Source organism: Pseudophryne corroboree, chromosome 6 (genome assembly GCF_028390025.1).
Source record: "Pseudophryne corroboree isolate aPseCor3 chromosome 6, aPseCor3.hap2, whole genome shotgun sequence".
Lineage (NCBI taxonomy): Eukaryota > Metazoa > Chordata > Amphibia > Anura > Myobatrachidae > Pseudophryne > Pseudophryne corroboree.
Window position 1 is genome coordinate 839,894,275 of NC_086449.1, and position 27,303 is coordinate 839,921,577.

At 53.4% G+C, this 27,303-nt stretch overlaps 1 protein-coding gene across 1 annotated transcript in view; it reads right to left on the bottom strand.

The window, feature by feature from the left end:
* The window catches only part of PLEKHA5 (pleckstrin homology domain containing A5), a 303,743-nt gene that overhangs the window by 36,596 nt on the left and 239,844 nt on the right, over positions 1 to 27,303 (bottom strand). The window contains exon 18 of the mRNA XM_063930091.1: positions 13,958 to 14,004. Within this exon, the coding sequence (XP_063786161.1) occupies positions 13,958 to 14,004 (47 nt within the window). The remainder of the gene's footprint in view (positions 1 to 13,957; positions 14,005 to 27,303) is intronic.

Here is a 27,303-nt window from a genome sequence, read left to right on the forward strand (position 1 = left end):
TAATGGCTGCACTGTGGCTCCCGGGCAGTAGCTGGAGGTCAGTGTGCGGCACAGGTGTGTGGCAGAATGCGGGGGTAGCTCCCAATACTAACACCCCGCTCCCTCTCCTAGGCACAGCCCAGTATAGAATGTGTAATGGCTGCACTGTGGCTCCCGGGCAGTAGCTGGAGGTCAGTGTGCGGCACAGGTGTGTGGCAGAATGTGGGGTACACCCATTACTAACACCCCGCTCCCTCTCCTAGGCACAGCCCAGTATAGAATGTGTAATGGCTGCACTGTGGCTCCCGGGCAGTAGGTGGAGGTCAGTGTGCGGCACAGGTGTGTGGCAGAATGCGGGGGGAGCTCCCATTACTAACACCCCGCTCCCTCTCCTAGGCACAGCCCAGTATAGAATGTGTAATGGCTGCACTGTGGCTCCCGGGCAGTAGCTGGAGGTCAGTGTGCGGCACAGGTGTGTGACAGAATGCGGGGGGAGCTCCCATTACTAACACCCCGCTCCCTCTCCTAGGCACAGCCCAGTATAGAATGTGTAATGGCCGCACTGTGGCTCCCAGGTAGTAGCTGGAGGTCAGTGTGCGGCACAGGTGTGTGGCAGAATGCGGGGTACACCCATTACTAACACCCCGCTCCCTCTCCTAGGCACAGCCCAGTATAGAATGTGTAATGGCCGCACTGTGGCTCCCGGCCAGTAGCTGGAGGTCAGTGTGCGGCACAGGTGTGTGACAGAATGCGGGGTACACCCATTACTAACACCCCGCTCCCTCTCCTAGGCACAGCTCAGTATAGAATGTGTAATGGCTGCACTGTGGCTCCCGGGCAGTAGCTGGAGGTCAGTGTGCGGCACAGGTGTGTGACAGAATGCGGGGTACATCCATTACTAACACCCCGCTCCCTCTCCTAGGCACAGCCCAGTATAGAATGTGTAATGGCCGCACTGTGGCTCCCGGGCAGTAGCTGGAGGTCAGTGTGCGGCACAGGTGTGTGACAGAATGCGGGGGGAGCTCCCATTACTAACACCCCGCTCCCTCTCCTAGGCACAGCCCAGTATAGAATGTGTAATGGCCGCACTGTGGCTCCCGGGCAGTAGCTGGAGGTCAGTGTGCGGCACAGCTGTGTGACAGAATGCGGGGGGAGCTCCCATTACTAACACCCCGCTCCCTCTCCTAGGCACAGCCCAGTATAGAATGTGTAATGGCTGCACTGTGGCTCCCGGGCAGTGGCTGGAGGTCAGTGTGCGGCACAGGTGTGTGACAGAATGCGGGGTACACCCATTACTAACACCCCGCTCCCTCTCCTAGACACAGCCCAGTATAGAATGTGTAATGGCCGCACTGTGGCTCCCGGGCAGTAGCTGAAGGTCAGTGTGCGGCACAGGTGTGTGACAGAATGCGGGGTACACCCATTACTAACACCCCGCTCCCTCTCCTAGGCACAGCTCAGTATAGAATGTGTAATGGCCGCACTGTGGCTCCCGGGCAGTAGGTGGAGGTCAGTGTGCGGCACAGGTGTGTGGCAGAATGCGGGGTACACCCATTACTAACACCCCGCTCCCTCTCCTAGGCACAGCTCAGTATAGAATGTGTAATGGCCGCACTGTGGCTCCCGGGCAGTAGCTGGAGGTCAGTGTGCGGCACAGGTGTGTGACAGAATGCGGGGTACACCCATTACTAACACCCCGCTCCCTCTCCTAGGCACAGCCCAGTATAGAATGTGTAATGGCTGCACTGTGGCTCCCGGGCAGTAGCTGGAGGTCAGTGTGCGGCACAGGTGTGTGGCAGAATGCGGGGTACACCCATTACTAACACCCCGCTCCCTCTCCTAGGCACAGCCCAGTATAGAATGTGTAATGGCCGCACTGTGGCTCCCGGGCAGTAGCTGGAGGTCAGTGTGCGGCACAGGTGTGTGGCAGAATGCGGGGTACACCCATTACTAACACCCCGCTCCCTCTCCTAGGCACAGCTCAGTATAGAATGTGTAATGGCCGCACTGTGGCTCCCGGGCAGTAGCTGGAGGTCAGTGTGCGGCACAGGTGTGTGACAGAATGCGGGGTACACCCATTACTAACACCCCGCTCCCTCTCCTAGGCACAGCTCAGTATAGAATGTGTAATGGCCGCACTGTGGCTCCCGGGCAGTAGCTGGAGGTCAGTGTGCGGCACAGGTGTGTGACAGAATGCGGGGTACACCCATTACTAACACCCCGCTCCCTCTCCTAGGCACAGCCCAGTATAGAATGTGTAATGGCTGCACTGTGGCTCCCGGGCAGTAGCTGGAGGTCAGTGTGCGGCACAGGTGTGTGGCAGAATGCGGGGGGAGCTCCCATTACTAACACCCCGCTCCCTCTCCTAGGCACAGCCCAGTATAGAATGTGTAATGGCTGCACTGTGGCTCCCGGGCAGTAGCTGGAGGTCAGTGTGCGGCACAGGTGTGTGGCAGAATGTGGGGTACACCCATTACTAACACCCCGCTCCCTCTCCTAGGCACAGCCCAGTATAGAATGTGTAATGGCTGCACTGTGGCTCCCGGGCAGTAGGTGGAGGTCAGTGTGCGGCACAGGTGTGTGGCAGAATGCGGGGTACACCCATTACTAACACCCCGCTCCCTCTCCTAGGCACAGCGCAGTATAGAATGTGTAATGGCCGCACTGTGGCTCCCGGGCAGTAGCTGGAGGTCAGTGTGCGGCACAGGTGTGTGGCAGAATGCGGGGTACACCCATTACTAACACCCCGCTCCCTCTCCTAGGCACAGCCCAGTATAGAATGTGTAATGGCCGCACTGTGGCTCCCGGCCAGTAGCTCGAGGTCAGTGTGCGGCACAGGTGTGTGACAGAATGCGGGGTACACCCATTACTAACACCCCGCTCCCTCTCCTAGGCACAGCTCAGTATAGAATGTGTAATGGCTGCACTGTGGCTCCCGGGCAGTAGCTGGAGGTCAGTGTGCGGCACAGGTGTGTGACAGAATGCGGGGTACATCCATTACTAACACCCCGCTCCCTCTCCTAGGCACAGCCCAGTATAGAATGTGTAATGGCCGCACTGTGGCTCCCAGGTAGTAGCTGGAGGTCAGTGTGCGGCACAGGTGTGTGGCAGAATGCGGGGTACACCCATTACTAACACCCCGCTCCCTCTCCTAGGCACAGCTCAGTATAGAATGTGTAATGGCTGCACTGTGGCTCCCGGGCAGTAGGTGGAGGTCAGTGTGCGGCACAGGTGTGTGGCAGAATGCGGGGTACACCCATTACTAACACCCCGCTCCCTCTCCTAGGCACAGCCCAGTATAGAATGTGTAATGGCCGCACTGTGGCTCCCGGGCAGTAGCTGGAGGTCAGTGTGCGGCACAGGTGTGTGACAGAATGCGGGGGGAGCTCCCATTACTAACACCCCGCTCCCTCTCCTAGGCACAGCCCAGTATAGAATGTGTAATGGCCGCACTGTGGCTCCCGGGCAGTAGCTGGAGGTCAGTGTGCGGCACAGGTGTGTGACAGAATGCGGGGGGAGCTCCCATTACTAACACCCCGCTCCCTCTCCTAGGCACAGCCCAGTATAGAATGTGTAATGGCTGCACTGTGGCTCTCGGGCAGTAGCTGGAGGTCAGTGTGCGGCACAGGTGTGTGGCAGAATGCGGGGTACACCCATTACTAACACCCCGCTCCCTCTCCTAGGCACAGCCCAGTATAGAATGTGTAATGGCTGCACTGTGGCTCCCGGGCAGTAGCTGGAGGTCAGTGTGCGGCACAGGTGTGTGACAGAATGCGGGGGGAGCTCCCATTACTAACACCCCGCTCCCTCTCCTAGGCACAGCCCAGTATAGAATGTGTAATGGCTGCACTGTGGCTCCCGGGCAGTAGGTAGAGGTCAGTGTGCGGCACAGGTGTGTGACAGAATGCGGGGTACACCCATTACTAACACCCCGCTCCCTCTCCTAGACACAGCCCAGTATAGAATGTGTAATGGCTGCACTGTGGCTCCCGGGCAGTAGCTGGAGGTCAGTGTGCGGCACAGGTGTGTGACAGAATGCGGGGTACACCCATTACTAACACCCCGCTCCCTCTCCTAGGCACAGTCCAGTATAGAATGTGTAATGGCCGCACTGTGGCTCCCGGGCAGTAGCTGGAGGTCAGTGTGCGGCACAGATGTGTGGCAGAATGCGGGGGGAGCTCCCATTACTAACACCCCGCTCCCTCTCCTAGGCACAGCCCAGTATAGAATGTGTAATGGCTGCATTGTGGCTCCCGGGCAGTAGCTGGAGGTCAGTGTGCGGCACAGGTGTGTGACAGAATGCGGGGTACACCCATTACTAACACCCCGCTCCCTCTCCTAGGCACAGTCCAGTATAGAATGTGTAATGGCTGCACTGTGGCTCCTGGGCAGTAGCTGGAGGTCAGTGTGCGGCACAGGTGTGTGGCAGAATGCGGGGGTAGCTCCCAATACTAACACCCCGCTCCCTCTCCTAGGCACAGCCCAGTATAGAATGTGTAATGGCTGCACTGTGGCTCCCGGGCAGTAGCTGGAGGTCAGTGTGCGGCACAGGTGTGTGGCAGAATGTGGGGTACACCCATTACTAACACCCCGCTCCCTCTCCTAGGCACAGCCCAGTATAGAATGTGTAATGGCTGCACTGTGGCTCCCGGGCAGTAGGTGGAGGTCAGTGTGCGGCACAGGTGTGTGGCAGAATGCGGGGTACACCCATTACTAACACCCCGCTCCCTCTCCTAGGCACAGCGCAGTATAGAATGTGTAATGGCCGGACTGTGGCTCCCGGGCAGTAGCTGGAGGTCAGTGTGCGGCACAGGTGTGTGGCAGAATGCGGGGTACACCCATTACTAACACCCCGCTCCCTCTCCTAGGCACAGCCCAGTATAGAATGTGTAATGGCTGCACTGTGGCTCCCGGGCAGTAGCTGGAAGTCAGTGTGCGGCACAGGTGTGTGGCAGAATGCGGGGGGAGCTCCCATTACTAACACCCCGCTCCCTCTCCTAGGCACAGCCCAGTATAGAATGTGTAATGGCTGCACTGTGGCTCCCGGGCAGTAGCTGGAGGTCAGTGTGCGGCACAGGTGTGTGACAGAATGCGGGGGGAGCTCCCATTACTAACACCCCGCTCCCTCTCCTAGGCACAGCCCAGTATAGAATGTGTAATGGCCGCACTGTGGCTCCCAGGTAGTAGCTGGAGGTCAGTGTGCGGCACAGGTGTGTGGCAGAATGCGGGGTACACCCATTACTAACACCCCGCTCCCTCTCCTAGGCACAGCCCAGTATAGAATGTGTAATGGCCGCACTGTGGCTCCCGGCTAGTAGCTGGAGGTCAGTGTGCAGCACAGGTGTGTGACAGAATGCGGGGTACACCCATTACTAACACCCCGCTCCCTCTCCTAGGCACAGCTCAGTATAGAATGTGTAATGGCTGCACTGTGGCTCCCGGGCAGTAGCTGGAGGTCAGTGTGCGGCACAGGTGTGTGACAGAATGCGGGGTACATCCATTACTAACACCCCGCTCCCTCTCCTAGGCACAGCCCAGTATAGAATGTGTAATGGCCGCACTGTGGCTCCCGGGCAGTAGCTGGAGGTCAGTGTGCGGCACAGGTGTGTGACAGAATGCGGGGGGAGCTCCCATTACTAACACCCCGCTCCCTCTCCTAGGCACAGCCCAGTATAGAATGTGTAATGGCCGCACTGTGGCTCCCGGGCAGTAGCTGGAGGTCAGTGTGCGGCACAGCTGTGTGACAGAATGCGGGGGGAGCTCCCATTACTAACACCCCGCTCCCTCTCCTAGGCACAGCCCAGTATAGAATGTGTAATGGCTGCACTGTGGCTCCCGGGCAGTGGCTGGAGGTCAGTGTGCGGCACAGGTGTGTGACAGAATGCGGGGTACACCCATTACTAACACCCCGCTCCCTCTCCTAGACACAGCCCAGTATAGAATGTGTAATGGCCGCACTGTGGCTCCCGGGCAGTAGCTGAAGGTCAGTGTGCGGCACAGGTGTGTGACAGAATGCGGGGTACACCCATTACTAACACCCCGCTCCCTCTCCAAGGCACAGCTCAGTATAGAATGTGTAATGGCCGCACTGTGGCTCCCGGGCAGTAGGTGGAGGTCAGTGTGCGGCACAGGTGTGTGGCAGAATGCGGGGTACACCCATTACTAACACCCCGCTCCCTCTCCTAGGCACAGCCCAGTATAGAATGTGTAATGGCTGCACTGTGGCTCCCGGGCAGTAGCTGGAGGTCAGTGTGCGGCACAGGTGTGTGGCAGAATGCGGGGTACACCCATTACTAACACCCCGCTCCCTCTCCTAGGCACAGCCCAGTATAGAATGTGTAATGGCCGCACTGTGGCTCCCGGGCAGTAGCTGGAGGTCAGTGTGCGGCACAGGTGTGTGGCAGAATGCGGGGTACACCCATTACTAACACCCCGCTCCCTCTCCTAGGCACAGCTCAGTATAGAATGTGTAATGGCCGCACTGTGGCTCCCGGGCAGTAGCTGGAGGTCAGTGTGCGGCACAGGTGTGTGACAGAATGCGGGGTACACCCATTACTAACACCCCGCTCCCTCTCCTAGGCACAGCTCAGTATAGAATGTGTAATGGCCGCACTGTGGCTCCCGGGCAGTAGCTGGAGGTCAGTGTGCGGCACAGGTGTGTGACAGAATGCGGGGTACACCCATTACTAACACCCCGCTCCCTCTCCTAGGCACAGCCCAGTATAGAATGTGTAATGGCTGCACTGTGGCTCCCGGGCAGTAGCTGGAGGTCAGTGTGCGGCACAGGTGTGTGGCAGAATGCAGGGTACACCCATTACTAACACCCCGCTCCCTCTCCTAGGCACAGCCCAGTATAGAATGTGTAATGGCTGCACTGTGGCTCCCGGGCAGTAGCTGGAGGTCAGTGTGCGGCACAGGTGTGTGGCAGAATGTGGGGTACACCCATTACTAACACCCCGCTCCCTCTCCTAGGCACAGCCCAGTATAGAATGTGTAATGGCTGCACTGTGGCTCCCGGGCAGTAGGTGGAGGTCAGTGTGCGGCACAGGTGTGTGGCAGAATGCGGGGTACACCCATTACTAACACCCCGCTCCCTCTCCTAGGCACAGCGCAGTATAGAATGTGTAATGGCCGCACTGTGGCTCCCGGGCAGTAGCTGGAGGTCAGTGTGCGGCACAGGTGTGTGGCAGAATGCGGGGTACACCCATTACTAACACCCCGCTCCCTCTCCTAGGCACAGCCCAGTATAGAATGTGTAATGGCTGCACTGTGGCTCCCGGGCAGTAGCTGGAGGTCAGTGTGCGGCACAGGTGTGTGGCAGAATGCGGGGGGAGCTCCCATTACTAACACCCCGCTCCCTCTCCTAGGCACAGCCCAGTATAGAATGTGTAATGGCCGCACTGTGGCTCCCAGGTAGTAGCTGGAGGTCAGTGTGCGGCACAGGTGTGTGGCAGAATGCGGGGTACACCCATTACTAACACCCCGCTCCCTCTCCTAGGCACAGCCCAGTATAGAATGTGTAATGGCCGCACTGTGGCTCCCGGCCAGTAGCTCGAGGTCAGTGTGCGGCACAGGTGTGTGACAGAATGCGGGGTACACCCATTACTAACACCCCGCTCCCTCTCCTAGGCACAGCTCAGTATAGAATGTGTAATGGCTGCACTGTGGCTCCCGGGCAGTAGCTGGAGGTCAGTGTGCGGCACAGGTGTGTGACAGAATGCGGGGTACATCCATTACTAACACCCCGCTCCCTCTCCTAGGCACAGCCCAGTATAGAATGTGTAATGGCCGCACTGTGGCTCCCAGGTAGTAGCTGGAGGTCAGTGTGCGGCACAGGTGTGTGGCAGAATGCGGGGTACACCCATTACTAACACCCCGCTCCCTCTCCTAGGCACAGCTCAGTATAGAATGTGTAATGGCTGCACTGTGGCTCCCGGGCAGTAGGTGGAGGTCAGTGTGCGGCACAGGTGTGTGGCAGAATGCGGGGTACACCCATTACTAACACCCCGCTCCCTCTCCTTGACACAGCTCAGTATAGAATGTGTAATGGCTGCACTGCGGCTCCCGGGCAGTAGCTGGAGGTCAGTGTGCGGCACAGGTGTGTGGCAGAATGCGGGGTACACCCATTACTAACACCCCGCTCCCTCTCCTAGGCACAGTCCAGTATAGAATGTGTAATGGCCGCACTGTGGCTCCCGGGCAGTAGCTGGAGGTCAGTGTGCGGTACAGGTGTGTGACAGAATGCGGGGTACACCCATTACTAACACCCCGCTCCCTCTCCTAGGCACAGCCCAGTATAGAATGTGTAATGGCTGCACTGTGGCTCCCGGGCAGTAGCTGGAGGTCAGTGTGCGGCACAGGTGTGTGACAGAATGCGGGGTACACCCATTACTAACACCCCGCTCCCTCTCCTAGGCACAGCTCAGTATAGAATGTGTAATGGCTGCACTGTGGCTCCCGGGCAGTAGCTGGAGGTCAGTGTGCGGCACAGGTGTGTGACAGAATGCGGGGTACATCCATTACTAACACCCCGCTCCCTCTCCTAGGCACAGCCCAGTATAGAATGTGTAATGGCCGCACTGTGGCTCCCGGGCAGTAGCTGGAGGTCAGTGTGCGGCACAGGTGTGTGACAGAATGCGGGGGGAGCTCCCATTACTAACACCCCGCTCCCTCTCCTAGGCACAGCCCAGTATAGAATGTGTAATGGCCGCACTGTGGCTCCCGGGCAGTAGCTGGAGGTCAGTGTGCGGCACAGGTGTGTGACAGAATGCGGGGGGAGCTCCCATTACTAACACCCCGCTCCCTCTCCTAGGCACAGCCCAGTATAGAATGTGTAATGGCTGCACTGTGGCTCTCGGGCAGTAGCTGGAGGTCAGTGTGCGGCACAGGTGTGTGGCAGAATGCGGGGTACACCCATTACTAACACCCCGCTCCCTCTCCTAGGCACAGCCCAGTATAGAATGTGTAATGGCTGCACTGTGGCTCCCGGGCAGTAGCTGGAGGTCAGTGTGCGGCACAGGTGTGTGACAGAATGCGGGGGGAGCTCCCATTACTAACACCCCGCTCCCTCTCCTAGGCACAGCCCAGTATAGAATGTGTAATGGCTGCACTGTGGCTCCCGGGCAGTAGGTAGAGGTCAGTGTGCGGCACAGGTGTGTGACAGAATGCGGGGTACACCCATTACTAACACCCCGCTCCCTCTCCTAGACACAGCCCAGTATAGAATGTGTAATGGCTGCACTGTGGCTCCCGGGCAGTAGGTGGAGGTCAGTGTGCGGCACAGGTGTGTGACAGAATGCGGGGTACACCCATTACTAACACCCCGCTCCCTCTCCTAGGCACAGCCCAGTATAGAATGTGTAATGGCCGCACTGTGGCTCCCGGGCAGTAGCTGGAGGTCAGTGTGCGGCACAGGTGTGTGACAGAATGCGGGGTACACCCATTACTAACACCCCGCTCCCTCTCCTAGGCACAGCTCAGTATAGAATGTGTAATGGCTGCACTGTGGCTCCCGGGCAGTGGCTGGAGGTCAGTGTGCGGCACAGGTGTGTGGCAGAATGCGGGGGTACACCCATTACTAACACCCCGCTCCCTCTCCTAGGCACAGCTCAGTATAGAATGTGTAATGGCTGCACTGTGGCTCCCGGGCAGTAGCTGGAGGTCAGTGTGCGGCACAGGTGTGTGACAGAATGCGGGGTAGCTCCCATTACTAACACCCCGCTCCCTCTCCTAGGCACAGACCAGTATAGAATGTGTAATGGCTGCACTGTGGCTCCCGGGCAGTAGCTGGAGGTCAGTGTGCGGCACAGGTGTGTGACAGAATGCGGGGAAGCTCCCATTACTAACACCCCACTCCCTCTCCTAGGCACAGCCCAGTATAGAATGTGTAATGGCTGCACTGTGGCTCCCGGGCAGTAGGTGGAGGTCAGTGTGCGGCACAGGTGTGTGACAGAATGCGGGGGGAGCTCCCATTACTAACACCCCGCTCCCTCTCCTAGGCACAGCCCAGTATAGAATGTGTAATGGCTGCACTGTGGCTCCCGGGCAGTAGGTAGAGGTCAGTGTGCGGCACAGGTGTGTGACAGAATGCGGGGTACACCCATTACTAACACCCCGCTCCCTCTCCTAGACACAGCCCAGTATAGAATGTGTAATGGCTGCACTGTGGCTCCCGGGCAGTAGCTGGAGGTCAGTGTGCGGCACAGGTGTGTGGCAGAATGCGGGGTACACCCATTACTAACACCCCGCTCCCTCTCCTAGGCACAGCCCAGTATAGAATGTGTAATGGCTGCACTGTGGCTCCCGGCCAGTAGCTGGAGGTCAGTGTGCGGCACAGGTGTGTGGCAGAATGCGGGGTACACCCATTACTAACACCTCGCACCCTCTCCTAGGCACAGCCCAGTATAGAATGTGTAATGGCTGCACTGTGGCTCCCGGGCAGTAGCTGGAGGTCAGTGTGCGGCACAGGTGTGTGACAGAATGCGGGGTACACCCATTACTAACACCCCGCTCCCTCTCCTAGACACAGCTCAGTATAGAATGTGTAATGGCTGCACTGTGGCTCCCGGGCAGTAGGTAGAGGTCAGTGTGCGGCACAGGTGTGTGACAGAATGCGGGGTAAACCCATTACTAACACCCCGCTCCCTCTCCTAGGCACAGCCCAGTATAGAATGTGTAATGGCTGCACTGTGGCTCCCGGGCAGTAGCTGGAGGTCAGTGTGCGGCACAGGTGTGTGACAGAATGCGGGGTACACCCATTACTAACACCCCGCTCCCTCTCCTACACACAGCCCAGTATAGAATGTGTAATGGCTGCACTGTGGCTCCCGGGCAGTAGCTGGAGGTCAGTGTGCGGCACAGGTGTGTGACAGAATGCGGGGGGAGCTCCCATTACTAACACCCCGCTCCCTCTCCTAGGCACAGCCCAGTATAGAATGTGTAATGGCTGCACTGTGGCTCCCGGGCAGTAGCTGGAGGTCAGTGTGCGGCACAGGTGTGTGACAGAATGCGGGGTACACCCATTACTAACACCCCGCTCCCTCTCCTACACACAGCCCAGTATAGAATGTGTAATGGCTGCACTGTGGCTCCCGGGCAGTAGCTGGAGGTCAGTGTGCGGCACAGGTGTGTGACAGAATGCGGGGTACACCCATTACTAACACCCCGCTCCCTCTCCTAGGCACAGCCCAGTATAGAATGTGTAATGGCCGCACTGTGGCTCCCAGGTAGTAGGTAGAGGTCAGTGTGCGGCACAGGTGTGTGACAGAATGCGGGGGGAGCTCCCATTACTAACACCCCGCTCCCTCTCCTAGACACAGCTCAGTATAGAATGTGTAATGGCTGCACTGTGGCTCCCGGGCAGTAGGTAGAGGTCAGTGTGCGGCACAGGTGTGTGACAGAATGCGGGGGGAGCTCCCATTACTAACACCCCGCTCCCTCTCCTAGGCACAGCCCAGTATAGAATGTGTAATGGCTGCATTGTGGCTCCCGGGCAGTAGCTGGAGGTCAGTGTGCGGCACAGGTGTGTGACAGAATGCGGGGGGAGCTCCCATTACTAACACCCCGCTCCCTCTCCTAGGCACAGCCCAGTATAGAATGTGTAATGGCTGCACTGTGGCTCCCGGGCAGTAGCTGGAGGTCAGTGTGCGGCACAGGTGTGTGGCAGAATGCGGGGTACACCCATTACTAACACCCCGCTCCCTCTCCTAGGCACAGCCCAGTATAGAATGTGTAATGGCTGCACTGTGGCTCCCGGGCAGTAGCTGGAGGTCAGTGTGCGGCACAGGTGTGTGGCAGAATGCGGGGGTACACCCATTACTAACACCCCGCTCCCTCTCCTAGACACAGCTCAGTATAGAATGTGTAATGGCTGCACTGTGGCTCCCGGGCAGTAGCTGGAGGTCAGTGTGCGGCACAGGTGTGTGGCAGAATGCGGGGGGAGCTCCCATTACTAACACCCCGCTCCCTCTCCTAGGCACAGCTCAGTATAGAATGTGTAATGGCTGCACTGTGGCTCCCGGGCAGTAGCTGGAGGTCAGTGTGCGGCACAGGTGTGTGGCAGAATGCGGGGAAGCTCCCATTACTAACACCCCGCTCCCTCTCCTAGGCACAGTCCAGTATAGAATGTGTAATGGCCGCACTGTGGCTCCCGGGCAGTAGCTGGAGGTCAGTGTGCGGCACAGGTGTGTGGCAGAATGCGGGGTAAACCCATTACTAACACCCCGCTCCCTCTCCTAGGCACAGCCCAGTATAGAATGTGTAATGGCCGCACTGTGGCTCCCGGGCAGTAGCTGGAGGTCAGTGTGCGGCACAGGTGTGTGACAGAATGCGGGGGGAGCTCCCATTACTAACACCCCGCTCCCTCTCCTAGGCACAGCTCAGTATAGAATGTGTAATGGCTGCACTGTGGCTCCCGGGCAGTAGGTGGAGGTCAGTGTGCGGCACAGGTGTGTGGCAGAATGCGGGGTACACCCATTACTAACACCCCGCTCCCTCTCCTAGGCACAGCCCAGTATAGAATGTGTAATGGCTGCACTGTGGCTCCCGGGCAGTAGGTGGAGGTCAGTGTGCGGCACAGGTGTGTGACAGAATGCGGGGGGAGCTCCCATTACTAACACCCCGCTCCCTCTCCTAGGCACAGCCCAGTATAGAATGTGTAATGGCTGCACTGTGGCTCCCGGGCAGTAGGTGGAGGTCAGTGTGCGGCACAGGTGTGTGACAGAATGCGGGGGGAGCTCCCATTACTAACACCCCGCTCCCTCTCCTAGGCACAGCTCAGTATAGAATGTGTAATGGCCGCACTGTGGCTCCCGGCCAGTAGCTGGAGGTCAGTGTGCGGCACAGGTGTGTGACAGAATGCGGGGGGAGCTCCCATTACTAACACCCCGCTCCCTCTCCTAGGCACAGTCCAGTATAGAATGTGTAATGGCCGCACTGTGGCTCCCGGGCAGTAGCTGGAGGTCAGTGTGCGGCACAGGTGTGTGACAGAATGCGGGGTACACCCATTACTAACACCCCGCTCCCTCTCCTAGGCACAGCCCAGTATAGAATGTGTAATGGCTGCACTGTGGCTCCCGGGCAGTAGCTGGAGGTCAGTGTGCGGCACAGGTGTGTGACAGAATGCGGGGTACACCCATTACTAACACCCCGCTCCCTCTCCTAGGCACAGCCCAGTATAGAATGTGTAATGGCCGCACTGTGGCTCCCGGGCAGTAGCTGGAGGTCAGTGTGCGGCAGAATGCGGGGTACACCCATTACTAACACCCCGCTCCCTCCCCTAGGCACAGTCCAGTATAGAATGTGTAATGGCTGCACTGTGGCTCCCGGGCAGTAGGTAGAGGTCAGTGTGCGGCACAGGTGTGTGACAGAATGCGGGGTACACCCATTACTAACACCCCGCTCCCTCCCCTAGGCACAGCCCAGTATAGAATGTGTAATGGCTGCACTGTGGCTCCCGGGCAGAAGCTGGAGGTCAGTGTGCGGCACAGGTGTGTGACAGAATGCGGGGTAAACCCATTACTAACACCCCGCTCCCTCTCCTAGGCACAGCCCAGTATAGAATGTGTAATGGCTGCACTGTGGCTCCCGGGCAGTAGCTGGAGGTCAGTGTGCGGCACAGGTGTGTGACAGAATGCGGGGTACACCCATTACTAACACCCCGCTCCCTCTCCTAGGCACAGCCCAGTATAGAATGTGTAATGGCTGCACTGTGGTTCCCGGGCAGTAGCTGGAGGTCAGTGTGCGGCACAGGTGTGTGACAGAATGCGGGGGGAGCTCCCATTACTAACACCCCGCTCCCTCTCCTAGACACAGCCCAGTATAGAATGTGTAATGGCTGCACTGTGGCTCCCGGGCAGTAGCTGGAGGTCAGTGTGCGGCACAGGTGTGTGACAGAATGCAGGGTACACCCATTACTAACACCCCGCTCCCTCTCCTAGGCACATCATTTGCATGGTAGGTAGGCAGTCACATCACTTACCTCACTCGTGTTCTTCACTGAAGAGAATAAGTTTGTCTCTGGATTACCTGTTAAGGTTCAGACAAAGATGGTCAGTGTGTCAGTGTATGTGCAGTATTCTATCAGTAGATCAGGATCACGCATGTATCATGTACTATACTGTAACAGCCAGCCACGCCTTCCCCCTGTCATGGTTCTCCACGCGAGAGCAATCTCAGGACGCCGCTTTCCCGTTATTACTATCAAGAATATTTTTTAGGGATTTTTTCCAATAAAATTATCATTTATTTGTATGGCGCCACAAGGATTACGCAGTGCCTAACAGAGAATGTAAACACATCAGTAAAAATAGGATTTTGGTACTTACCAGGTAAATCCTTTTCTTTGAATCCATAGGGGGCACTGGAGTACTCTTGGGATATGGACGGGCTTCCGTAGGAACAGCACTGAATATTTAAATTAGTAACACTCCACCCCTCCATATCCCTGAGCACTTACTCAGTGTTTTTTACTGAGCCGAACAGGAATTAAGAGAGGTTAATAATGGAGTATTACATATAACATAACTGACAATAACGAAGTTAACACATAACGTTACTGACAACTAAACAGTTGACACCCTAACCAGCACTTGTAAATTTGAACCAGTCGGTGAAAGTGTGTTACCATAAGATCCTCAGAACTAACCACAACTAGGTAAAACTGCTCTGGGTGGGCGTCCAGTGCCCCCTATGGATTCAAAGAAAAGGATTTACCTGGTAAGTACCAAAATCCTATTTTCTTTTTCATCCACTAGGGGTCACTGGAGTACTCTTGGGACGTACCAAAGCTTCCCCCGTGGGCGGGAGAGCTGTTTGGCACTTGTAACACTAGGCGGCCAAAGCTAGATGCTGATGCCGCAAAAGTATCAAACTTGTAAAAGCGCACAAACGTGTGCACTGAAGACCATGTAGCCGCCCGGCAAAGCTGTGTCGCAGAAGCCCCACGACCAGCTGCCCATGAAGTTCCCACAGAACGTGTGGAATGAGCGGTTACTGACGTAGGCGGTTGTAACCTAGCATGAAGGTAAGCCTGGCGTATGGTCAGTTTTATCCATCTGGATAAAGTTTGTTTAGATGCTGGCCAACCCATCTTGGCAGCATCATAGAGAACAAATAACGTATCCGTCTTACGAACTGAAGACGTTCGGGATACATAAACGCGTAATGCGCGAACCACATCCAGAGTTCCAGAATGTTCTGTCAACACAGGAACTACTATTGGTTGATTGATGTGAAAAGATGACACTACCTTTGGTAAGAAGGCGGGATTCGTCCGAAGTTCCGCTCTGTCATCATGAAACACCAAATACGGTGGCTTGCATGACAAGGCACCCAAATCCGAAACACGCCTTGCCGAAGCTAAGGCTAAGAGAAAAATTGTTTTCCAAGTGAGAAACTGTATATCCACTTGTTGTAAGGGTTCAAAATATGAAGACTGTAAGAACTCCAAAACCAGATTCAAGTCCCATGGCGCTGGAGGCTGTACCCTGATTACACCTTGGAGAAAAGTGCGTATCGACGGCAATAGAGCCAATCGTCTTTGAAAATAAATTGACAAAGCAGAAACCTGCACCTTTAGTGTAGATAAACGCAATCCTCCATCTAACCCTGTTTGTAGAAACAACAACAGGCGGCATACCTTGAAAGCTGATGTTGGAAATTTCCGAACCTCACACCAACCTATATATGCACGCCATATTCTGTAATAATGAGCTGCCGTAACCGGCTTCCTAGCTCGTAACATGGTTGGTATAACTGAATCTGGAATGCCCTCTCTTCTTAAGAGGGCGGTCTCAACAGCCACCCCGTCAAACGCAGCCGCGCTAAATCGGGGTAAAGAAACGGCCCCTGTTGTAACAGGTCTGGACGTATCGGGAGCGGCCACGGATCGTCTGCGAGTAATCCTCGAAGATCCGAGAACCAAGCTCTCCGAGGCCAATGAGGCGCCACTAGTATGACTGTGACCGACTCTCTTTTGATCCGTTTTAGCACCAGAGGGAGCAGCGGAAACGGTGGAAACAGATACACAAGACTGTACGGCCACGCGACAGTGAGAGCATCCACCGCGACTGCCTTTGGATCTCTTGTTCTGGACACATACTGGGGCGTCTGATGATTGTGTCGAGATGCCATCAGGTCCACCTGAGGATAACCCCATCGCTGAACCAACATGTGAAACACTTCTGGATTTAATGACCATTCGCCTGGGTGAAAATCCCGACGACTGAGATAATCCGCTTCCCAGTTGTCCACTCCCGGAATGAACACGGCCGACAGTATCACCTGGTGGCATTCCGCCCAATTGAGGATTCGAGCTACTGCCCGCATTGCCATGCGGCTTCTTGTTCCTCCTTGTTTGTTGATGTATGCGACCGCTGTCGCATTGTCCGACTGCACTTGAACAGGCTGATAGCGAATCATGTGCAGTGCTTGTCGTAGCGCATTGAAGATTGCGCGGAGTTCTAGAACATTTATAGACAGCAATTTCTCGTGATCCGCCCAGAGACCCTGGAGCTGACAATTTTGAATTACCGCTCCCCAACCTCTGAGATTGGCGTCCGTAGTTAGAATTATCCAATTGCAAACTCCGAACCGTCTTCCTGCGGTTAAATTGTGTTCCTTGAGCCACCATAGCAGAGATACTCTTGCTATTGGTGACAACCTCACCCTGTGGTGAATCTGCAGATGCGAGCCCGACCACTGGGCAAGCACGTTCAGCTGAAATGGACGAGAGTGAAATCTTCCGAACTGAAGCGCCTCGAAAGCTGCCACCATTGTGCCTAACAGGCGAATGCACAAGTGTACCGACACTGTGCGTGGCTTGAGCACTAATTGTACTAGATGGCGTAGCATTTGTACTTTCTGTTGTGGTAGGTAAATCCTTTGATTGACCGTATCGAGAATCATACCTAGGAACTGAAGGCGTTGAGACGGAATTAGATGTGATTTCTTGAAATTTACAATCCAACCGTGGTGAACCAGTACATTGTATGTTAGCAGCGCATGTTGGGTAAGTATCTGTTGAGACGGAGCTTTGATGAGCAGATCGTCTAAATACGGAACTATTGTCACTCCCAGGGATCTGAGGTGAGCTATCATCACAGACATTACTTTGGTGAATACCCGAGGCGCTGATGACAGGCCAAACGGCAGAGCCTGAAACTGGTAATGGTTCTGGCGTATTGCAAATCGTAAGAATTTCTGATGAGGCTGCCAAATTGGAATGTGTAAGTACGCATCCTTGAGGTCTAGCGCAATCATAAATTCCTTGGTCTCTAACCCCGCAATCACCGAACGTAGAGACTCCATCTTGAATCTGTAGTAAGTTACGTACTGATTGAGTCCCTTTAAGTTCAATATTGGTCTGACTGAGCCATCCGGCTTCGGGACCACAAACAGGCTTGAATAATAACCCTGACCCTGTTGGTATACAGGGACCGGAATCAACACTGCCGAATCCAGTAAGGACTGAATGGCAATTTGCAAAACTCTCCTCTTGTCGTCCGACAGAGGCAATCCTGTCTTGAAAAACCGCAGAGGCGGCAGACAGTCGAACTCTATTTTGTAACCTTTTAACACTAAATTGCGAATCCAGCCCTCCGCGGATGTGTGGAACCACGCCCCATGGAACGTTTGAAGGCGTGCTCCCACAATTGGAGAACCGAGATGGGCTGGTAACCCGTCATGCCACTGGCTTGTCGGTAACCTTAGCGTCTTGGCGAGTTGTGTTGGTTTGATGGAAACCACGTCCTCGACCACGTCTAGCAGGCGTGGCTGATCCTCTGCCACGTCCTCGAAAGGGCTGAGGTCTAAAGGATTTGAACGAAGGTCCAGCGTACCTTCTTCTTGGCGCAGATGGAGGCAATGGTAAGAAAACAGACTTACCTCCCGTAGCCTCCTTAATCCATGCGTCCAATTCTGGACCAAACAACTTCTTGCCATCGTAAGGCAACGCCTCTATACTTCGTTTGACCTCTGCCTCCGCTTGATAAGTACGCAGGTAGAGTGCTCTTCGTGCCGTAACTAGCGAAGATGAAATACGAGAAGTGAGCTGACAGACGTCAGTAGACGCTGTACAGAGATACTCTACAGCCTCAATCATTTGATTTACCAGAATTATCAGGTTTTCGTCCTGTAAAGCAGATTTGAGTTCTGTAAGCCATATTATGAGTGCCTTAGTTACCCAAATGCCAACCAATCCAGGTCTTAGCATCACACCTGCTGCTACATACATGGTTTTTAGCATAGTTTCTATCTTGCGATCTGAAGGATCTTTAAGCGTAGTAGCTGCTGGCACTGGTATGGTTAATTTCTTGGTAAGTTTTGACACTGAAGAATCAACTATTGGTGGATTCTCCCATGTACACGTTACCGAGTCTGGAAACGGATAACTAGACTTAAATCTGCGAGGTATAGAAAACCGTTTATCTGGATTCTGTCTTGTTTCTACTAACATCTGATTTAGAGAATCCGACACAGGAAAACTTACTGGCGTCTTCCGTCGTTTAGTAAATACGACCTGATCATTGGTGAGAGGCTGCTCAGCTTCAGGAAACCTTAGCGACTGCCGTACCGCTCTGATGAGATCATCAATGCCGGAACTGTTAGCATCTTCACCATCTGACTCCACTTCGCCCTCCTCACCCTCATCGTGTTCCGTGAGGTCTGGTATGGAATCGTCCGAATGCAACATAGCAGAAACTGGAAAATCATAAGACATATGAAAATTATCCCGTTTGCCCAAAATGGATCTTGGCCTTACACAAGGCTGAGACGCCTCCGGTAGTTCTGGCGGTCTCACCCTAGACTCAGATCTTAAAGTTTCTCGCTCCAGCCGAGCAGCGGTCATTTCTATCTGAAATCTCTCGAGTACATTTACTAACATACCCCATGGTGGGTCCGGTGAGGAAATTGGTTGTAAAACCGGTGCAGAAATGGTATTCTGAACGGAATCCACAAAACATACTGTACATATGGTAGATGCATCCGGTAACACACTGCCACATACTTTGCAAATATGCTTTTTTGTTTTTGCTGGTGCCTTACTCATTATGGCGACAGACAATACAATACACAACAAACAGACACCTGCACGACTCAGTAAAATAGCAATAAGGTGTCTCTGTATATATATCTGGCCAAGTGCAGTACACGTGGCCAGTACTATGAAATGTGATCCCAAATTCCCACTAACACCCCTGTGCCTCCGGTGGTGTAGAGATGTAAGACAGGAACCTTCTGGAATCACAGAGGAAGACACAGGAAGCATGATTAATGGCTGCCACAGGAAGCATGGTTAATGGCTGCCATGCTTATACATATAATCACAGTGCAATCATACTGATGTTATACACAGTCTCCCTGCCAGCAAAAGCCTCATTATATATTATCTATATAAAATGTGCTTAAACATATAATTACAGTTTCATACTGAAATTATACCCAGTCTCCCTGCCAGCAAAATTATTAACAGTCTCCCTGCCAGCAAAATATCTTGTGGCATGCAACAGCCTGCTGCTGTCCTCTACCCCCCCTCGCAGCTGCTCCGTAGAGTGCAGTGCGGGACCTCGGGTACCTGTTAGAGTAGGAGCTTATTACGGCCCCCCAGCAATACCAGCGGCGGCCGGAGCCTTACAAGCGGCGGCCGGAGCCTTACAAGCGGCGGCCGGAGCCTTACAAGCGGCGGCCGGAGCCTTGGGCGAAGCGGCGGCCTGACGCGGGGAGTAGATGCCCTGTAGCGGCGGCCGTGCAAGAAACTCTGGAGCGGAGATCCGGAGAGCAGTATTACCCGGCGGCAGCAGCTGTTCGCTCAGCGGGCGGCGCTGCTGCCGCCGCAGTTAGCCAGAACACCAGCGTCTTCTCCCCTCCTCGGGACGGCAGCGGAAGCTGACCGCCCCGTCTCACATACCTGCAGTGTCCTGAGACTCCGACGGGGCTTCTTCAACAAGCGCCGGCCAGCCAGTATAACAGGATGTGAGGGCTGTGAGGGAGCTCTTTCAGAGAGGCCCGACACGCCCGTGCTGCTATCAGCAGCTGCACTATCCCTGACCCTGCCTTTTGGAAGGGGGAAAGGGATGTGCCAATTGTAGAAAAAAAAGAAAAATAAAAATAAAAATTAAAATTTCTTGAAGTAACCGTGACTTCAGTTAGTAAGCTGCTGCCACGTTCAGCACAGAAAAAACACTGAGTAAGTGCTCAGGGATATGGAGGGGTGGAGTGTTACTAATTTAAATATTCAGTGCTGTTCCTACGGAAGCCCGTCCATATCCCAAGAGTACTCCAGTGACCCCTAGTGGATGAAAAAGAAACAAGGACTTACAGTACATATATACTAGCGTTTGCCCGTGGCTTCGCTGGAAGGGATGTCTGTTATTGCTCAGAATAACTAAATTTACAAAGACAGTAGTGGCATATAATTATGTATGTATATTTTATATTGTATACGTTGATCAAAAAATGTCTGTAAACAATATTTGCAATTTTTCCTTCAGGGACTAACACAAAGCGGTGCTTGGGGGCTACTAACTTGTGAGCGACCACGTAAAGCTGCCCACGGGAGAAGCAGCGGCTCCTGAGATCTGTCCCTGCAGCAGTACACCGAATAAACAATAATCCAGTCTTCTAATTTCATTTCATGTAAACCACAAAATCCAACTCAAGGAGCAATCAATCCAGAGGTGTGTACACACGTGGGAGATCCGGGGTAACCCCGATTCTCACTATGCGATAGGGACTAGGTCGGTAAAACAAGCCTAGATGACTGTGCTTGTGACACTGGCGCTGTGCGATTTTGGCTGCCAATTTTTACTATGCTGAACTTATATACTAGATAGTCAAAATTGACTTGCCTGCACAGTCTCTCTAGGCTTCCGATACTGACCTCACAGGAGAGCGCATCGGGATCACAAGTTGACTTTCACCTTACGATCTGCACTAACTTTCCCTGCGATTTTGACTATATACTCAAAATCGCAAGTAAATATCTCACCATGTGTACACACATACCTCCCAACATGACCCTCTCCAGGAGGACACAATGCTCTGCTCCTGCTCTTCCCTCTTACTGTATGATTACCATCACCTGTGCTGTACCCTAATACTGACCCAGTGCTCATACCTATGTCATACCTCCCAACATTACCTCTCCAGGAGGACACAATGCTCTGCTCCTGCTCTTCCCTCTTACTGTATGATTACCATCACCTGTGCTGTACCCTAATACTGACCCAGTGCTCATACCTGTCATACCTCCCAACATGACCCTCACCAGGAGGACACAATGCTCTGCTCCTGCTCTTCCCTCTTACTGTATGATTACCATCACCTGTGCTGTACCCTAATACTGACCCAGTGCTCATACCTATGTCATACCTCCCAACATGACCTCTCCAGGAGGACACAATGCTCTGCTCCTGCTCTTCCCTCATACTGTATGATTACCATCACCTGTGCTGTACCCTAATACTGACCCAGTGCTCATACCTATGTCATACCTCCCAACATGACCTCTCCAGGAGGACACAATGCTCTGCTCCTGCTCTTCCCTCTTACTGTATGATTACCATCACCTGTGCTGTACCCTAATACTGACCCAGTGCTCATACCTGTCATACCTCCCAACATGACCCTCTCCAGGAGGACACAATGCTCTGCTCCTGCTCTTCCCTCTTACTGTATGATTACCATCACCTGTGCTGTACCCTAATACTGACCCAGTGCTCATACCTATGTCATACCTCCCAACATGACCTCTCCAGGAGGACACAATGCTCTGCTCCTGCTCTTCCCTCTTACTGTATGATTACTATCACCTGTGCTGTACCCTAATACTGACCCAGTGCTCATACCTATGTCATACCTCCCAACATGACCTCTCCAGGAGGACACAATGCTCTGCTCCTGCTCTTCCCTCTTACTGTATGATTACCATCACCTGTGCTGTACCCTAATACTGACCCAGTGCTCATACCTATGTCATACCTCCCAACATGACCTCTCCAGGAGGACACAATGCTCTGCTCCTGCTCTTCCCTCTTACTGTATGATTACCATCACCTGTGCTGTACCCTAATACTGACCCAGTGCTCATACCTATGTCATACCTCCCAACATGACCTCTCCAGGAGGACACAATGCTCTGCTCCCGCTCTTCCCTCTTACTGTATGATTACCATCACCTGTGCTGTACCCTAATACTGACCCAGTGCTCATACCTATGTCATACCTCCCAACATGACCCTCTCCAGGAGGACACAATGCTCTGCTCCTGCACTTCCCTCTTACTGTATGATTACCATCACCTGTGCTGTACCCTAATACTGACCCAGTGCTCATACCTATGTCATACCTCCCAACATGACCTCTCCAGGAGGACACAATGCTCTGCTCCTGTTCTTCCCTCTTACTGTATGATTACCATCACCTGTGCTGTACACTAATACTGACCCAGTGCTCATACCTATGTCATACCTCCCAACATGACCCTCTCCAGGAGGACACAATGCTCTGCTCCTGCACTTCCCTCTTACTGTATGATTACCATCACCTGTGCTGTACCCTAATACTGACCCAGTGCTCATACCTGCTAACATGACCTCTCCAGGAGGACACAATGCTCTGCTCCTGCTCTTCCCTCTTACTGTATGATTACCATCACCTGTGCTGTACCCTAATACTGACCCAGTGCTCATACCTATGTCCTACCTCCCAACATGACCTCTCCAGGAGGACACAATGCTCTGCTCCTGCTCTTCCCTCTTACTGTATGATTATCATCACCTGTGCTGTACCCTAATACTGACCCAGTGCTCATACCTGCTAACATGACCTCTCCAGGAGGACACAATGCTCTGCTCCTGCTCTTCCCTCTTACTGTATGATTACCATCACCTGTGCTGTACCCTAATACTGACCCAGTGCTCATACCTATGTCCTACCTCCCAACATGACCTCTCCAGGAGGACACAATGCTCTGCTCCTGCTCTTCCCTCTTACTGTATGATTACCATCACCTGTGCTGTACCCTAATACTGACCCAGTGCTCATACCTATGTCCTACCTCCCAACATGACCTCTCCAGGAGTACACAATGCTCTGCTCCTGCTCTTCCCTCTTACTGTATGATTACCATCACCTGTGCTGTACCCTAATACTGACCCAGTGCTCATACCTATGTCATACCTCCCAACATGACCTCTCCAGGAGGATACAGTGCTCTATTTCTGCTCTTCCCTCTTACTGTATGATTACCATCACCTGTGCTGTACCCTAATACTGACCCAGTGCTCATACCTATGTCATACCTCCCAACATGACCTCTCCAGGAGGACACAATGCTCTGCTCCCGCTCTTCCCTCTTACTGTATGATTACCATCACCTGTGCTGTACCCTAATACTGACCCAGTGCTCATACCTATGTCATACCTCCCAACATGACCCTCTCCAGGAGGACACAATGCTCTGCTCCTGCACTTCCCTCTTACTGTATGATTACCATCACCTGTGCTGTACCCTAATACTGACCCAGTGCTCATACCTATGTCATACCTCCCAACATGACCTCTCCAGGAGGACACAATGCTCTGCTCCTGTTCTTCCCTCTTACTGTATGATTACCATCACCTGTGCTGTACACTAATACTGACCCAGTGCTCATACCTATGTCATACCTCCCAACATGACCCTCTCCAGGAGGACACAATGCTCTGCTCCTGCACTTCCCTCTTACTGTATGATTACCATCACCTGTGCTGTACCCTAATACTGACCCAGTGCTCATACCTATGTCATACCTCCCAACATGACCTCTCCAGGAGGACACAATGCTCTGCTCCTGTTCTTCCCTCTTACTGTATGATTACCATCACCTGTGCTGTACACTAATACTGACCCAGTGCTCATACCTATGTCATACCTCCCAACATGACCCTCTCCAGGAGGACACAATGCTCTGCTCCTGCACTTCCCTCTTACTGTATGATTACCATCACCTGTGCTGTACCCTAATACTGACCCAGTGCTCATACCTGCTAACATGACCTCTCCAGGAGGACACAATGCTCTGCTCCTGCTCTTCCCTCTTACTGTATGATTACCATCACCTGTGCTGTACCCTAATACTGACCCAGTGCTCATACCTATGTCATACCTCCCAACATGACCTCTCCAGGAGGATACAGTGCTCTATTTCTGCTCTTCCCTCTTACTGTATGATTACCATCACCTGTGCTGTACCCTAATACTGACCCAGTGCTCATACCTATGTCATACCTCCCAACATGACCTCTCCAGGAGGATACAATGCTCTGCTCCTGCTCTTCCCTCTTACTGTATGATTACCATCACCTGTGCTGTACCCTAATACTGACCCAGTGCTCATACCTATGTCATACCTCCTAACATGACCTCTCCAGGAGGACACAATGCTCTGCTCCTGCTCTTACCTCTTACTGTATGATTACCATCACCTGTGCTGTACCCTAATACTGACCCAGTGCTCATACCTATGTCATACCTCCCAACATGACCTCTCCAGGAGGACACAATGCTCTGCTCCTGCTCTTCCCTCTTACTGTATGATTACCATCACCTGTGCTGTACCCTAATACTGACCCAGTGCTCATACCTATGTTATACCTCCCAACATGACCTCTCCAGGAGGACACAATGCTCTGCTCCTGCTCTTCCCTCTTACTGTATGATTACCATCACCTGTGCTGTACCCTAATACTGACCCAGTGCTCATACCTATGTCATACCTCACAACATGACCTCTCCAGGAGGACACAATGCTCTGCTCCTGCTCTTCCCTCTTACTGTATGATTACCATCACCTGTGCTGTACCCTAATACTGACCCAGTGCTCATACCTATGTCATACCTCCCAACATGACCTCTCCAGGAGGACACAATGCTCTGCTCCTGTTCTTCCCTCTTACTGTATGATTACCATCACCTGTGCTGTGCCCTAATACTGACCCAGTGCTCATACCTATGTCATACCTCCCAACATGACCTCTCCAGGAGGACACAATGCTCTGCTCCCGCTCTTCCCTCTTACTGTATGATTACCATCACCTGTGCTGTACCCTAATACTGACCCAGTGCTCATACCTATGTCATACCTCCCAACATGACCTCTCCAGGAGGACACAATGCTCTGCTCCTGCTCTTCCCTCTTACTGTATGATTACCATCACCTGTGCTGTACCCTAATACTAACCCAGTGCTCATACCTATGTCATATCTCCCAACATGACCTCTCCAGGAGGACACAATGCTCTGCTCCTGCTCTTCCCTCTTACTGTATGATTACCATCACCTGTACTGTACCCTAATACTAACCCAGTGCTCATACCTATGTCATACCTCCCAACATGACCTCTCCAGGAGGACACAATGCTCTGCTCCCGCTCTTCCCTCTTACTGTATGATTACCATCACCTGTGCTGTACCCTAATACTGACCCAGTGCTCATACCTATGTCATACCTCCCAACATGACCTCTCCAGGAGGACACAATGCTCTGCTCCTGCTCTTCCCTCTTACTGTATGATTACCATCACCTGTGCTGTACCCCAATACTGACCCAGTGCTCATACCTATGTCATACCTCCCAACATGACCTCTCCAGGAGGACACAATGCTCTGCTCCTGCTCTTCCCTCTTACTGTATGATTACCATCACCTGTGCTGCACCCGAATACTGACCCAGTGCTCATACCAATGTCATACCTCCCAACATGACCCTCTCCAGGAGGACACAATGCTCTACTCCTGCTCTTCCCTCTTACTGTATGATTACCATCACCTGTGCTGTACCCTAATACTGACCCAGTGCTCATACCTATGTCATACCTCCCAACATGACCCTCTCCAGGAGGACACAATGCTCTGCTCCTGCTCTTCCCTCTTACTGTATGATTACCATCACCTGTGCTGTACCCTAATACTGACCCAGTGCTCATACCTATGTCATACCTCCCAACATGACCCTCTCCAGGAGTACACAATGCTCTGCTCCTGCTCTTCCCTCTTACTGTATGATTACCATCACCTGTGCTGTACCCTAATACTGACCCAGTGCTCATACCTATGTCATACCTCCCAACATGACCCTCTCCAGGAGGACACAATGCTCTGCTCCTGCTCTTCCCTCTTACTGTATGATTACCATCACCTGTGCTGTACCCTAATACTGACCCAGTGCTCATACCTATGTCATACCTCCCAACATGACCCTCTCCAGGAGTACACAATGCTCTGCTCCTGCTCTTCCCTCTTACTGTATGATTACCATCACCTGTGCTGTACCCTAATACTAACCCAGTGCTCATACCTATGTCATACCTCCCAACATGACCTCTCCAGGAGGACACAATGCTCTGCTCCCGCTCTTCCCTCTTACTGTATGATTACCATCACCTGTGCTGTACCCTAATACTGACCCAGTGCTCATACCTATGTCATACCTCCCAACATGACCTCTCCAGGAGGACACAATGCTCTGCTCCTGCTCTTCCCTCTTACTGTATGATTACCATCACCTGTGCTGTACCCCAATACTGACCCAGTGCTCATACCTATGTCATACCTCCCCCAACATGACCTCTCCAGGAGGACACAATGCTCTGCTCCTGCTCTTCCCTCTTACTGTATGATTACCATCACCTGTGCTGCACCCGAATACTGACCCAGTGCTCATACCAATGTCATACCTCCCAACATGACCCTCTCCAGGAGGACACAATGCTCTACTCCTGCTCTTCCCTCTTACTGTATGATTACCATCACCTGTGCTGTACCCTAATACTGACCCAGTGCTCATACCTATGTCATACCTCCCAACATGACCTCTCCAGGAGGACACAATGCTCTGCTCCTACTCTACCCTTTTACTGTATGATTACATGTGCTGTACCCTAATACTGACCCAGTGCTCATACCTATGTCATACCTCCCAACATGACCTCTCCAGGAGGACACAATGCTCTGCTCCTGCTCTTCCCTCTTACTGTATGATTACCATCACCTGTGCTGTACCCTAATACTGACCCAGTGCTCATACCTATGTCATACCTCCCAACATGACCTCTCCAGGAGGACACAATGCTCTGCTCCTGCTCTTCCCTCTTACTGTATGATTACCATCACCTGTGCTGTACCCCAATACTGACCCAGTGCTCATACCTATGTCATACCTCCCAACATGACCTCTCCAGGAGGGACACAATGCTCTGCTCCTGCTCTTCCCTCTTACTGTATGATTACCATCACCTGTGCTGTACCCTAATACTGACCCAGTGCTCATACCTATGTCATACCTC